General features: G+C 40.8%; 1 protein-coding gene across 1 annotated transcript in view; it reads right to left on the reverse strand.

The window, feature by feature from the left end:
- Positions 1 to 4,903: 4,903 nt before the first annotated feature.
- The window catches only part of LOC147611199 (uncharacterized), a 48,276-nt gene continuing 37,110 nt past the window's right edge, over positions 4,904 to 16,069 (reverse strand). The window contains exon 2 of the mRNA XM_086785860.1: positions 4,904 to 5,378. Coding sequence (XP_086641986.1) covers positions 5,241 to 5,378 — 138 coding nt within the window. The 3' untranslated portion in view covers positions 4,904 to 5,240. The remainder of the gene's footprint in view (positions 5,379 to 16,069) is intronic.

Here is a 16,069-nt window from a genome sequence, read left to right on the forward strand (position 1 = left end):
ATGAACATGTATAGGGTAGCAGATCGCTCTCCAAATGAGAGTGAGCATAAAGCTTTACGGAAAGCTTCAAACTTATGTCAACAAAATGCCTTTGTAAATAGATCTGCAATGTTGTCATGTGTAGGACAATAGATCAAGCTGATCTCCTTACATGTAACCTCTCTTTGACATAATGATAATAAGTCTCTATATGATTGGTGCAAGCATGGAAAAATTGATTATTTCCCATACGAATAGCACTGTAACTGTCACTGATGAGAGTGGAAGTGGGTATCTGCTTTGTTGACTAAAACCAACAAAGAGGTGCCATCTATCTCCTTAACCATACACACTCAATTTGTAGTAGTGAAAGCTGCCCTGTACTCAGCTTCACAAGATGATGTGGCCACAATTGGTTGGCTTTTTCTCAACCATAATATAGAATGTACATGAGCAATTGCCACTTGTTGACACTCTAGTGTCATAATCACCAACCCAATCTGAATCATTGTAAGTAAGAAAATGACAATCACCCCCCCAACGAGATAAAACAATCCAAGATCATGGGTGTGCCTTGTAAGCACCAAAACACTCATTTCACATCTTGCCAATGCTTTGACTTTCGGATGTGCATAAACTTACTCAACTAAGACACCCCATACTGTATGTTGATAATCACCTCATATTATATATGAGGCAACCCATAGCTTAGCTTAAATATGTGCTATCAAAATGCCCTCCTGCATCATACACGCTTAGTCTAAGTCTCGATTCTACCAGAGTAGAAATAGACTTGCAATCTTGAAATTTAAACCTTTCCAATAGCACCTTTATGTCCTTGGAGTGAAGTAGCACAATGTCCTCATCTGTCTACATAAATTTATGCCCAAATAAAAGTGCAATAGGCTAATATCTAACATCTCAAACGAGGCCTTCAAATCATCCTTGAATGCTACACTTTTATTCTCATTTGTCCCAATGAGTTATCATGGCATCCACAAAGAGGATGACCACAATCAAATCCTCCTTCTCCACCTTGACATAGAGGGTACTTTCAGCCTTAGCTGGTCAAATAAGCATGTATCTTCTCATACCAAGCTTGGGGATCTTGTTTAAAGCCATATAATGCCTTAAATCCACCAATGGGCTAAGATAGATACACTTCTTCCTACAAATCCCCATTAAGGAAGGTCGTCTTAAGATCCAATTGATGTACTTTCCAACCATGATGGGTAGCCAATGTAGGTGCAAAATTTTCATCATAGTCTATGTCCTTTTGTTGTGCATATCCTTTGGCCACAAGCCTTGCATTGTACCTGTCAACAGTACGATCAGCTTTCTCATCACTTTGTACAACCACTTCGTCCCAATTGCCTTCTTGCCACCACCAGGAGGCAAATCCACCAAATCCGAGTGCCTTTTTTATGTATGCCATTTATCTCATCCTGCATAACTTCCATCCAACACTCATGTTCTTGAGCTTTTTCAAATAAACCTGGCCCATCAACATCACACAAGCTACACGACCAAACAACATCCACATGATGTGGTTAATTCCTAGAACCTGCCCATGTTCTGCTACTACTGAGAGGGGCTGAGAGCCTGAGAGTTCTTTTGTGGAGTTGTCTGCTCTTCTCTCACAACCTCTTCTACATCATCATGCATAACATGAAGTCCATTTTATTGAACTACAACATCCACATGATGTCTATTTGTGTAAGACATGTACCACAATTACAAGTGGAAGTAGCCCTCAAACATGTCTTGTTGTGACCCCCATACAATTTGGGTGTAACACATGTGCCATCAATTACAAGTGGAAGTAGCCCTTCAAACATGTCTTGCTGTGACCCCCATACAATTGTTTACCAAACTCAGCCATAGGCTGATTTACATTTTCAACAAACGCCACATCTCTACTCTCAAAAAACCTCTTGCTGAGTGGATTATAGAGCCAATAGCCTTTGCTACCATTGTTGTGCCCCACAAAAATGCATTGCATTGCCTTTTCATCAAGCCTCTGTTGAGGCACATGGGCATACGCAAGACAACCAAAAACCCTGAGTTATCAACTTTAGGCTTTTTATCATACGAGGCCTCATATGGAGTGATGGTTTTGTAGGGCATTAGCTCAAAACATGCGTAGCACACATGATTGCCTTTTAATTCTTTTGTAGGGCATGTGTTCAAAACATATAGCATACATGATTACCTTCATCTAGAATTTATGAGGTTAACCCTTGCCCTTGACCATACATTTGGCCATCTTCTTCAAGGACCTATTCTTCCTTTCTACAACACCATTATGTTGTGGTGTGAATGGCATGGTATGCTAGTGCTTAATGCCTTTTTTCGCCAAATATTCTTTAAAAGATTTAGAGATATAAACCCACCCCCTCAATTTGTACAAAGGGTTTGCACTTTGCAGCCTGTTTCATTTTTCAGCCCTTGCAACATAATGCTGAAAACACATAAAAACCTCTGATTTTGCTTTTAAATGGTATACCTAAGAAAATCATCTATGAATGTTACAAAGTACATATGCTTTCCAAGTGCCGGTGTCCTCCTAGGATGACATACATCACTGTGTGTATGAGCTATAATTTTTTATCAACTCTCACCGCACCATCCTTTGGGAAACCATTACAATGCATTTTATTAAGAATGCAGCCCTCACATACATGTCTGGGAGGTAATTCAACTTGTGGCACGTCATGCACCATTTGTTACTTCTGTAAGAGCATCAAACTGCCCTAATTCACATGCCCAAAGCTGGCATGCCACAACTTTGCCTCTTGCATGGTAGCAGTAGATGTAGTAACCGAACAAGCATCATATGCTCTCTTTTCAAAACTATCAAGATGATAGAGTCCATGCTCTCGTGTCTTAGAAGTGATTATCGCATAGTCACTTCTAAGACACGAGACATTTAATAGAGTCCATGGTCCCATGTCTTAGAAGTGACTATCATATATCCTTCTCTTGGTCTTTCACTATGCATCTATCATCCTTGATATTAACATCAAACCCTCTTTGAACAAAAGAGGACACTAACACAATAAATTCTTCTTAATCCTAGGCACATAAAGTACATTTGACAAGCATAAATCTATACCATCACCTATTGTGAGTACAATCTCACCAATTCTTTTCATAGGATAAGAATGCTTATTTGCACGAGACCTTCTTACCTTCTCAAGAAACCCCTAGCTTAGAGACCAAATCCTTCCTGGAGGTGGTGTCTCAAGGCCCCTCTATCAAAATACCATACAACCAATTTCTCATCCACACTAGAGACATATGCTCTTGAGAAGCACCGTTAACTGCATATAAGAAAAGCCCACTCACCCTCCACATAGATTGTTGATGCACCATCTTTACCTATAGGAGAAGTACATTATTTCTCTTCTCGTTGGCTATCCTCTTTCTACATTCATCAATATAATGCCTTGGCTCCTTGCAGTAATGACACTTGCCCTTTTTCTTGGGCTTGCCTACATCATCCTTCTCCTTTTTTGATGAGTGTGCGGGATCAAACCTTGGTTGATAGCCACATGTTTTGCCTTTGCCTTTGTTATGTGCCAAAAATGCGTCATGATGGCAACACATACCCATAGACATGGTCTTCCTTATGTGCTCTTCTTGTTACAAAATCCCCACCAATCCTTGAACTTGAGTGGGCTAGGATTTCCCCTCAGTCTAGTTAAGCGACGTGTGGCAACACTCAAGCAAAGAGTTAAATGTCGTAGACACCAGCTGGCTGTCCGAAATCACTTCATCAATGTTTACTGCTCATGAAGATCCTTGATCTTCATCAAGTGATCCAACTTGATCTCCCCCTCATTCATATGTATACCACCAAGCTAACTTTTTGAATGCATAACCATGGCCTCGTACATGGCCTCCAAAGTATCTAAAGCATGGTTTGACTTCTTGCAAGACCGGATATGAGGTATAATTGACCTCTTGACCGACAAAGGAATTAAGGACATGACTTGCACATCTCTTGTAGCCCATCTTCTTTGCACCTATGAGGGCGTAGGAGCTGTTGCAAGTTGGGCTTATGCCTACTCACCACCTCGCCCATCATCTCTTTCAGGTGTGCCAAGCGTAGTGTTTGCAAGATGGGTATCATCCTCGCTCATGAAAACCCCATGGGCCCTTGGCCACAAGCAAAATTTTTATTATCATAAACTTCATTAAGGAGTAATTACTCCCGTCAAGCTTGGCTTCATGTGCCAATACACCAAATATATTTCCAACCTTTTGTGCCATTTCTAATTGCCATTTACTACTGCAAATACACAAGCAACAATGATGAAAACAATTTTTGAAATGCTTTTTGTCAACTTCCGCTTGGGAAATAAAACACACTGTAAACTTCCTTATAGCAATCAATTACAGAAAAGTCCTAGAATCGACAAGAAAATTCGTATCCTTGTAAGGTTGAATGTCCCAATTTAAGTTGTAATTGAAGAAAGCCCCAAATTCTGAAATTTGCTAGTAATGTTGAAACAAATGCAAGCAAGTGTACTACTGACGTTACGAACAGTAGAGACTGCACAGCGACTGGAAGTCATGCGAGCATATATAAACAGTTTCGCGAGATGACAACGCGAGGTGTGTATATCACAACCCCAACCACCACATCTCTTACTAGTCTTAAAGGCTTTTGATTGGTGAGCATGATTACAAAGTCAAAGAGAAGAGTTGAGATTAACTAACATGCAATGAAGTGTTTGATTCAACATTAACATCTAAACCTCAATCAAGAATTGCGGGTTATCTATGGGAAATTCTTGTAATATGATCTCCATTTCTTTTTCTAAAGGAAAGACATCCTTGTCTATCATATGCTATAATTTAATATCCAATTCGTAAAGACATCCTTGTATATCCAATTCTTAAGCAAATCACCAAGATCTTTAAGTAGAACCATATATATTCACCAAAGAAGTAAAACCAATAAAAGCGATGCCAACGCGCATCAGTGTTTATCCTTGTGAGAGAATAAGTAGGATTCTTATAAACGCGCAAAAAGGCAAATCTTCCAAGACGAGCCATTGAAGTTGATCAACATACGATACGATGCATGATAATAGTACCAGTGCATTTAAATCATTTCTTGAACTACTGTTATATTTAACCAAGCATATGCTCATCAACGCTGGCATTTTTGGTGAAAAAGAGGGTTGCTTCAAAGGCACAAATGAGTATAGAAGAAGAAGAGCAGCAGCAGCAACAACAGAGCCTGAGCAATGTCACGAGCTAGAAGCATCCGCATCCGCTCTTTTGTTTAGCTGCAGAGATCCTGTTGGTTGATCCTCTGTTTTCTTTACACCTTCAGGGGAGGCTGTGCAGGGTGGTGGTCCGGCACATGCCCTCAGCACTGCCTCAACCTGAAATTTCAAGCACAGCCAGTCACAACAATTAAAGTTCTAGTAGCTCTACTCAACTCAGGCAAACACATCTTTACACAAAATTATCAGTTTATCACGCACGTGACTAAGTCACCAAAGAAGGTAGCAACTTTGACTGTAATGCACTGCATCCACTTTACACATGTCACTAAAAAGTTTGAGTAGAATTATAACCTAATCTACAGGTATTCTCTCCGTGCTTCAGCTTTTGTTCTAAATTCTCTATGAGTTGATTACTACACATACCTTCAGTTTGTAAGAGGTACAGTAAAGGACCCAAACCTCAAGGTAACACTTTTCCAGAAGTTTATTCAGCTCTTTTTTAACTGCTCTTTGCCCAATGCCTTCTATGCGGCACTCTCAAACCATAGCGCTCCACGGTTCCCTGATTACTCTACATTCAAGCTATCTTATTGGTTGCCCCCTAACTACATGTCATTCAATGAGTAATCACTCTCTGTCCCCTCCATCACGCTATCTTAGAGGTGCCCCCTAACTACATGTGAGAAGTCTGACCACGACTTCATTGGTGACATCCTCTGTCCCATCTGCTATCATGGTTACTTTCAATTCATCATTCAACGCTTGCAAGTGTCCAATTGTTATCCTCACCATAAAACTGACATCTTAGTGACAAACAAAAGCTCATGTTGAAACCAATAGCCTTCTTTATTGGGATGAGCTAGCATAGCCATGCATATTTACACCTCCATAACCAAGCTTACAAAGTTATGAAATTTGAACGCAGAAGATCAGCTCATAATGCAAACATCAAGGGATAAACTAAGTGAATAAACCCTAATTCAAACTTTCCCTGCTCAGGGTCTTTATACCTCATTTCAGGTTTCCAGAATAAAAGCAAACGTTGTATGCTAGCCACTCTCTCTCTCTCTCTCTCTCTCTCTCTCTCTCTCTCTCTGTGCTCTTTCCAAATCAGCAACTTAATGCACACCTTCCTCATAATGGAAGAAGCACGAACAGTCTGGGCCATCTTGTATTGGGAAGAAAACTCCTCTTGAACCATCTTACTCCAAGCTCTTCAATCATCTTGCTCCAAGCCCCAGCCGGGTCCTTGGCTTCTCCTCACAAATCGATCCCTCATGCATCCACGTGATGATTTGCGGACTATGAAGTCTCGACCATCCAGTATTGGGGATGACTCTTATCAGTTGCACCCCTAGCTAGCCTAAGCCACTACGGAGGAGAGCTGGGCTCAAGTCAAAATACAAATCTTCAAAATCATATCCAGACTTGGATATCCTGGTACTCCATTAACATTCTTACTTTACATTAGTTTATAGGCATTTCTGCCATAGAAATCATAAACATGGTATGAATCATTGTAAACTAGCGTAATCCATATCAGAATATTCCCTTGCTTTACATTACCCATATCATAAGCATTCTTGCTTTTTACATAGTTTATAGGCATTTCCGCTATAGAAATCATAAACATGGTATGAATCCTTGTAAACTAGCATAATCCAGATCATAAATATGGTATGAATCCTTGTAAACTACCTCAGAATATACCCTTGTAAATCATAAACATGGCATGAATCCTTATAAACTAGCGTAATCTATATAAGAATGTATCACATCCAAGAAAGCCATACACTAGGTAAAATTTGGACTCAAAAGGGCCCTCTAAAAAGCACCATGTCATCGCTTTGCTAAAAGTTCCAATTCTTGAAAAGTAGATTCTAAATCTACCATCTCCGACTAATTTGAAGTTGATATGCTCAAGTCACTAATTATGCTCAAGTTAATGCCTTTTCCCACTTAAAGGTAGATTTCAACGATTGTGACATCCATGTTACATGAATCTTACAATCATTGGAATCTACCTTTTAATGGTAACATGCATGTCACACTCGTTGGAATTTACCTTAAGTGGAGAAGGCATAACTTGAGCATATCAACTCCAAATTTGTCAGAGGTAGTATATTTAGAATCTACTTGTAACATGGATGTCACAATCATTGGAATCTTCTTTTAAGTAGGGAAGGCATAACTTGAGCATATCAACTCCAAATTAATTGGAGGTGATAGATTTAGAATCTAATTTTCAAGGACTTTCCAACGATACATCACATGTGGAGGTTTTGATGTAAGATACATAAGGTTCACCCATGGTCTCCTTTTTTCTAGCAAAGTGATGACATGGCTCTTCTTAGAGGACCTTTTTGAGTCCAAATTTTGCCATAATAGCCAAATTATTATATATAAATTCATAGAGCACATATGCTCTGCAACATGTCCATAATAAAACAATCTTTGGATAAATCTCAATTGTTTTCTTGAAAAAAATTCTAAGAAAGCAATCCAGCTTCTCATTGTATGGGGCATACAAGGCCTTGTATCTACTTTCTTATGCTAGATCAAAAGTCAATATCAACCCAAATATTTACTCAAAATACTTAGCTTTATTTTTGCCAAATCCATCTAGAGAATATGTAGCAAGATAAAGATTCTTATGCTTTAAAATCCATGATGAAGTTGACTTGTTCTCAAGAGATGCTTCTCAATCATAAATCGCAAGAGGGTTACCCGATCTACATATGCCCTTGCAATGTGGTTTCCCCTCTCTTTCTTTTGCAACATAGACTTTGAACTGACTGGCCATGCTTCATAGCATTGATGGTAAGAGTGGTTCTCACTAAAAATATAGCCTTGCTCTCAAAAAACCACTATAACATGCAAGCACCTCGACGACTAGAGCCTTCCACACATTTTAGGAACACTGTCATTGTGCATTAAACATTAAACATGACCATGTCTAATTTAAATCCACCTAATAACATACTTGAACTATCCACTAACCTGAAAATCTTCGTCCCATCCACTATAATGGTTACCTTCAATTCATCGTTCAGATCTTAGTGACAAACAAAAGCTCGTGTGGAAACCATTGGCCTCCTTTATTGGGATAACTAGCATAACCATGCATATTTACACCTCCATATCCAAGCTTACAAATTTATGAAATTTAAACAAAAAGCAGTCGTGGGCAGAAGATCAGGTCATAAATGCAAGCATCAAAGGGGTAAACTATGTGAGATAACCCCAATTGGGAGGGGGGGTTGCTTAGGTTGGTAATTGGAACCCCATGCGGTGTACTGTGTATGCCAACCTCTCTCTCTCTCTCTCTCTGCGCTCTTTCCAAATCAGCAAATTTATGCACACCATCACAATTAAAGAAGCACTATGCCTCATAGACTAGTATGGGCCATCCTATATTGGGGAGCAAACTCCTCTTAAACCGTTTGTTCCAAGCTCTTCAATCATCTTGCTCCAAGCCCCAGCTAGGTGCTTGGCTTCTCCCCACAAATCGATCCCTCAAGCATCCACTTGATGATTTGGGGGCTGTGAAGTCTGGGCCATCCGGTATTTGGGAACAAGATGACTCTTAACAGTTGCACCCCTAACTAGCCTAAGCCCCTACCAAGGAGAGCTGGGCTCAAGTCAAAATACAAATCTTCCCAAGCACATCCAGACTTGGATATCTTGGTACTCCATAAGCATTGTTGCTATACATAGTTTATAGGCATTTTGGCCAGAGAAAGCATAAACATGATATGAATCCTTGTAAACTATCGTAAATATATCGCATCCAAGAAAGCCATAAAAAACCATTTATAAATTGTTATATATAAACTTCCTAGATCACACATACTCTACAATGTATCCATAGTAAAACAATATTTGGATAAATCCCAATTGTTTTCCTCAAATAAAATTCAAAGAAAACAATCCAACTTCTCCTTGTATGGGGTATACAAGGCCTTGTATCTACTTTCTTATGCTAGATCAAAAGTAAATATTAACCCTAATATTTATAGCTTTGTTTTGGCCGAATTCATATAGAGTCCATGTAGCAAGATAAAGATTCTTATGCTTTAAAATCCATGCGGGATTTGATGCAATGGAGTGATCATAAAATTGAGATATGGAATAATCACCATAGATTAATGTAAGATTAAGGAGATAATTTCATACAAAGAGCTCTGATACCTAAGTGAGTTAACCTCTCACCAAGAGGATGAAAATGGCCTTCCATAAGCCTTTGGTAGCCAAAGGCTCCAAGAACATACAAATGTTCCAAAAGAGATAATGTCCAAAGATCATTAAGAATCATAAAAGGGTACAAATGACAACCCAAGAGCTCCTTACATACTTGAGCCCATGACCATGGTCCTAGACCTAATCTATAAGTTGTTGCGTCATTACAAATCATCCCCTCCTATAATAATCCCGTCTTCGAAATCAAAGGGTGGTCGTTCAAAATCAAACATATACAAAAGGCTGTACATGGAAGCCAAAATCTCCCACAATCATAATGTCAATGCCCAAGACGGAGGACGGGTAGATATGCCGAACATGAATCGCTAAAGTCGCAAAGCCCCCAAGATCAAATGAAAAGGATGATGGACTCTCGTCGACGATGAAGCAAACCAAGTAACCGCCTAGATCAAGGGGAAATTTGATTCATGCAAACTCCAAAGAATTGGCTCCCCATCCTCCTGAATCAATGACTAGCCATCAAACTCTGAAGCTCGAACGTTCAATACTGGCATGAATATGCCGCCTCATGATAGCAAGAAGTCGGTGAGTGAGGATGTAGAGGTCTAAGCCTCGAAGTGTCAAATGCATGCAATACATGACACAAGAAGGCAAATCAAAATAACAATCGTAGAGCCATGATGATAGTGCATGAGCAGCTTACCTACGATCACAATCAAAAATGCTATCAAAATGATGTCGATGACAATATGAATTCGCACCATGGTGATCAAATGAAGTATAAAAGTAGTGGCCCACGGTCACCTATGAACACTACCCAAAGTGCTCCAAACGTGTGAACAAGGTGTGAAAACATCCACCAAAGCCCCAACGCTGTGTGCGCATACCCTCGATGTAATAAGTGTTAGCACATTCATCCCCAGTTTCTGTCCATTTTTTATGTCCTTTTGGTCTCTTTTGCATAGCCCTTGCTTGTGGGCTGGCCACCCCTTTTACTAGTATTTTTCTGGGATTTCTCCCAGCTTTTCTAGCATTCTCCACTCGGCTTGTTTTGCAGCTCTAGTTGGCCAACTTACCCTTACTATAAATAGTGGGTGCTGGCCTCTCATTGTTCATTCAGCCTTGTACATATTTTGCTCCCTCACTTATGAGACTATCTGTGTCTCTTGCTTGGGATTGTTTTGCTTCAGTATATTTAGCATAGTTGCTCCATATCTCTCTCTCTTGCACTCTCTATTCAGCACACTCTAGTGCCCCTTTGCTTCCGCTTTGTGCACTCTTTCAATAAGCACGTAAACAAGAACTAGCAAAGCACATGTCACATGCACTCTACACTGTAGTGCATGGTGACAAGATGGCTCATCATCATCAGTACAACATTGTACAGTATTAGAACCCTTTTGAATGATATTTGTCGTACGTCGTGGCTCCATTGTAATCCTCAGTCAAGGGTATGTCAAGCACGAGCACGTAGGTCATTCCTCAGCCTTAGTGAGTCAGTCAGTCAGTTAAAGTCCCTTAACCCACTTGGAGAGAATCATTCATTAATATAGATGTCATAAAAGCCTTAGAGTTTGCATCAAGACGTGTGCATTTTTGCATAGCATTCATCCCATATGCATTTAGGCTATCTAGACCATTGCAAAAGCATCATATTTTTATCTGGTAATTTTTCCATATTTCATAGTATTTATTTATCATTTTTCAGCATCATTAACCATTTATCTCATCATATCCAATCGTGTAGCTTTAGGGATCCAGTCGGCCAGCCCTTCAACCAACTGACCAGCTGCTTAGCACTCATATAAATAGCATCTAGCATTCATACCTAATCTATCTCATAATTCAGCCATCAAGTCTTCAAGCGTTTGAGCCTTCAGGAGCATAAACGATTGACCACTCAGCCCATAGATCCCAACAACATCAGCGTTTTCAGCAAGCGTTGCATCCTACAACACCCAGGGGCATCAATTCAACCTCCAACAAGAAAACGCAACAATCCATAGTATTCAGCATCCAGGGAACCTTGCGTTTCTTGCTTGCAACCAGTTTCAGCATTCATATCATCATGGTTTTGCTACAGCACTTCGGTGAAGGTAACCCACATGCATTCATTCATTTACAGCATTCATATATAGCCTAGAACAGTCCCAAACAGTCCGTATCTCAGCCTCAGATTTGCAGCCTTCCTGCATTCCAGTGGAAAGAGTGCTTACGCTGGAGATCGGTCATTATTGGTGCTTCTACATCCGTGTGCAGTTCAACACGACTCTTGGTCTTTCAAGGATCTTGCATTTGGCTTATCATCAGTCCAAAGTCATTCTCTTCAAAGTAATAAAAGCGAACACTATTCCGATAACGGGATAGGGGAAAGAAACAATTTCCACTAGTGGAATGTCTGGTATCAAAATCACCAGCCCAACCTGAATCGTTGTAAGCATATAGCTGCATGTCACCCCCCTCAAGATAAAGCAATCCAAGAGACAAGGTACCTTGCAAATACCGAAATACACGCTTCACAGCTTGCCAATGTGACAATCACGGGCTGGGCATGAATCTGCTCAACTGAGATACGGCATACTGAATATCTGGCCGTGTAGTACACAAGTAAATAAGGCACCCAACAGCCTGAGCATATATAGTGGCATCAAATAAAATATTGTCATCTTGTAGTGACAGTTTCATCCCAGGCTCCATAGGAGTGTTGATAGGCTTGCAATCCTGAAATTTAAACTTCTCCAGAAGTTTAACAACATACCGAGATTGCAACAACCCAATGCCTCTGTTATCCTGCACAAACTGTATGCCCAAATAGTAGTGTACGAGCCCCAAATCAGACATAGCAAATGTCTGTTGCAGTATCTCTTTAAAAGCTGCGATTTTGTCATCATTTGATCCCATGAGCAAAAGATCATCTACATAAAGACTGATGACCAGCAGATCTTTCTCTTCTTTCTTTACATACAAAGTGGCTTCTGATAGACTGTTCACAAAACCTTGAGTGAGCAGGAAAGCATCTATCTTTGCATACCAAGCTCGTGGAGCTTGTTTCAAACCATACAAGGCCTTTTTTAGCCTGCATACTTTCCCTTCATGACCATGTTATGCAAAACCTATGGACTGATGTACATAAACTTCCTCCTCGAGGTCCCCATATCCAACTGATGAACAACCCAACCACGATGTGCAGCCAATGCACTGACACTCCTAAGTGTCGACATACGGGATGTAGGAGCAAATGTCTCCTCATAATCAATGCCCTTCTTCTGTGCATAGCCCTTTGCAACTAGACGGGCTTTGTACCTGTCAATGGATCCATCTTCATGTCTTTTCAACTTATAGACCCACTTAGTACCAATGGCATTCTTGCCTTTGGGCAGATCAACCAAATCCCATGTTTGATTCTTTTTAATAGAATCAAGTTCATCCTGCATGGTTTTGTTCCAATGCACATTGTCTCGTGCATCCACAAATGAATCAAGCTCATCATCATCCTGTAAACTAGCTGCCATAACCATATTTAAATCCATGATGTGTGCATGCTCATTGGTCCGTGTCTCCCTACGAGTACGGCCAGCAAGAGGAGTCTCTAGATGGCTGTCCTGTAATGTCCTCAAATACCATCTAGGTATATGTCTGACCTATGGAGCCTGTTGCCCCATATTTGGCTCAAATTCTGGCTCAATCTCCTGCTGAATTTCTGCACCACCTTCATGATTAGCTGGCTGTCCTGCACCCTCATGGGTTGGATCACCAACTGTGGAATGAAACTCCATAGGTAGTAGGCCTTCAAACACATCATTTTCAGCCTGATTTGCATCATAACTAGCCATGGATAATTCTGATTTTTCATCAAAAATCACATCCCGACTAGTGAATATCTATTATCTTCTTCGACAGTGGGTCATATAACCGGTAGCCCTTGCTCTCACGGCTATACCCAACAAAAATACATTTTGTGGCTTTATCATCCAAATGTTCTATGGGGCAACTTGTGTACCAAAAATGGGAGATTTCTCAGAAACCAAGCCTTCAAGGTTTGAACCACCTATGCTTGGGCATACTCATATGCCTGACATGAGAGGTATGAGTATGGGAGAAAGCGGTGGCATTAAGGCTACAGAAAAGCCAACCAAGCCATGTGAAATGAAAATAGATCAACCCTAGAAGAGTGATCGAGACGATGAGAGAAGGCATGATGATCAGTACGCTTGGAGAGTGACACCATCACAATTGCAAAAGTTGGTGAAGAAGTATGATGGGTCTATGGATCCATGTGACCATGTTGCCTCTTTTAGGCAAGTTTTGAGAGTTGAACGAGTTTTGGACTCTCAATACTCAAATAGAGAGATTTGTCTTAACTCTCGAGGGAAAAGCGTTGTTATGGTTTTAGACTTTGGAGCCTGGAATGAAAAAAACTCCTCAACTCTTTGGGTATGTGTGCATATGCAAGACACCCAAAAGTACGAAAATGTGATACCGAAGGCTTGCGGCCATGCCAAGCCTCAAAAGGAGTAATGGAAACCAATGCCTTTGTGGGACATCGATTCAAAATATGACAAGCACACATAACAGCTTCCATCCAAAAGACATGTGGTAGCTTCTTTGCCTTTAACATACATCTGGCCATCTCCATGAGTGACCGATTCTTCCTTTCTGCAACCCCATTTTGCTGTGGAGTATAAGGAGTAGTATACTGATGCTTGATACCTCTACTCTCAAGAAAGGAATTCAACATGTGTAACACATATTCCCCCCCTCGGTCAGAACGGAGGGTCTTAACCTTGCATCCTGACTCTGTTTCGGCCAAGTGCTACAAAGGCCAAAAATGCATCATATACCTGTGATTTCCGTGTCAACGGATAGACCCAGCATATACGAGAGAAGTCATCAATAAATGTAGCAAAATAGAAGCAACCTCCTAATGACTTCGTCTGCATGGGACCACAAAGATCACTGTGTATAAGCTGCAACTTTGCAGTTGCTCGTAGAGCCTGATCACGTGGAAAGGAAAACCAATGCATTTTTCCCAAAATACATCCTTCACATATGTGATCTGGAGGCTTCTCCATAAGAGGTAGGTCTGTCAACATGTTATGTCGCTGCATAAGCATAAGACTTCCAAAATTTACATGTCCCATGCGAGCATGCCATAACTCCGCATCAACCATAGCTGGAGTAAGAGTGAATGCATGATAAGCGGACTGATCCATTGGCTGAAATGCGTCCAACTGATAGAGTCCATGACATAATGTACCAGTAAGCATCAAGGTCAAAGCATTAGCTGTCTCTGACCATGCATTTGTCATCATCAAAGTTGACTTGCATACCACACTGTGCTAAAGAAGAAATGGACAACAAATTCTTCTTTATCCCTGGTACATATAAGGCATCTGTAAGGCGAAGAATAGAGCCATCAATGGCTGTGAGCTGAATCTCCCCAATGCCACGAACTGGATATGAAGCATTATTGGCACACTGAACGGTCTTGCCAACAGGGACAGGGCATACATTACAAAACAAATCCCTGCGAGATGTAATATGCTTTGAAGCACCACTATCAAAATACCAAGTACATGCATGCTCAGTCACACTGAGTGCCTGTGAAGACCAAGAGGCATCATAACTGCATGTGTAGAAACAGTAATCCCTGTCTTCAACAAAGAAAGTAGTCTCCGGAGGAGCTTTATAGGTATCTTTTATAGACAACCCAGACTCCTTTTCCTTCTCTTTGGCAATCCTCTTCCTACACTCTGTGATGTAGTGACCTGGCTTCTTACAGTAATGGCATTTACCCTTCTTCTTGGGCTGTCCATCACCTTTCTTGGTATCCTGAGATGAACCACCATCACCTGAATTCTGATTTGAACTCTTTGGCTGAGACTTGCCTTTCCCTTTTTGACCTAACACAAATGCTTGTTCAGCACTTGTGTTCATGTTCATGTTCTTCCTGATTTGCTCTTCATGTAACAAGAGAGCAACAAGTTCCTGATACTTTAGGGGCTCAAAAGCATTCCTCATGCTAAGGTTCAAAGAGGTATGAAAAGCCAAGTAAGATCTTGGCAAAGAGTTTAAGATGGTGGATACAAGCTGTGTTTCAGGAATAATCTCATCCACATTGATGAGTTGCTCTCTCAAATCCTGCAGCTTGTTCAAGTGGCTAGATCCTTCATGCATCTTCTGATTTTCCAGCTCTCTTTTCAAAAATGAGATCCGTGCCTCATTACGAGCAGCATATATCTGCTCCAAAGTCACCCATGCATTCCGTGAAGAGCCAGCTGAACGAATATGAGGTATAATAGACCTCTGTACTGACAATGCAATAAGTGATAAGGCTTGTGCATCTTTGGCATCCCATGTCTTCTGGGCATTTGTTCTTTGAACAGGCAGTGGCTGACCTGGTGCCTGTGCCTGTGCCTGTTGTCCTCTTCCACGAGCACCCCCTTGGGGAGGAGTCTCTGGAGCCAATGGACCTGGACGTGGTTCATCACCACTAACAAAATCCCAAATACCTTTTGCCACGAGCACATTTCTCAGCATGAAGCTCCACAATGAGTAATTCATGCCATCCAACTTGTCTTCCTTCGACAAGTACGTGAACACATCACTCTACTGTTGATTTGCCATTATGCCAGTGCACAATGCTG

The sequence above is a fragment of the Cibotium barometz genome, chromosome 48, assembly GCF_041138505.1.
Source record: "Cibotium barometz isolate CiBa-2024 chromosome 48, ASM4113850v1, whole genome shotgun sequence".
Taxonomy (NCBI): Eukaryota; Viridiplantae; Streptophyta; class Polypodiopsida; order Cyatheales; family Cibotiaceae; genus Cibotium; species Cibotium barometz.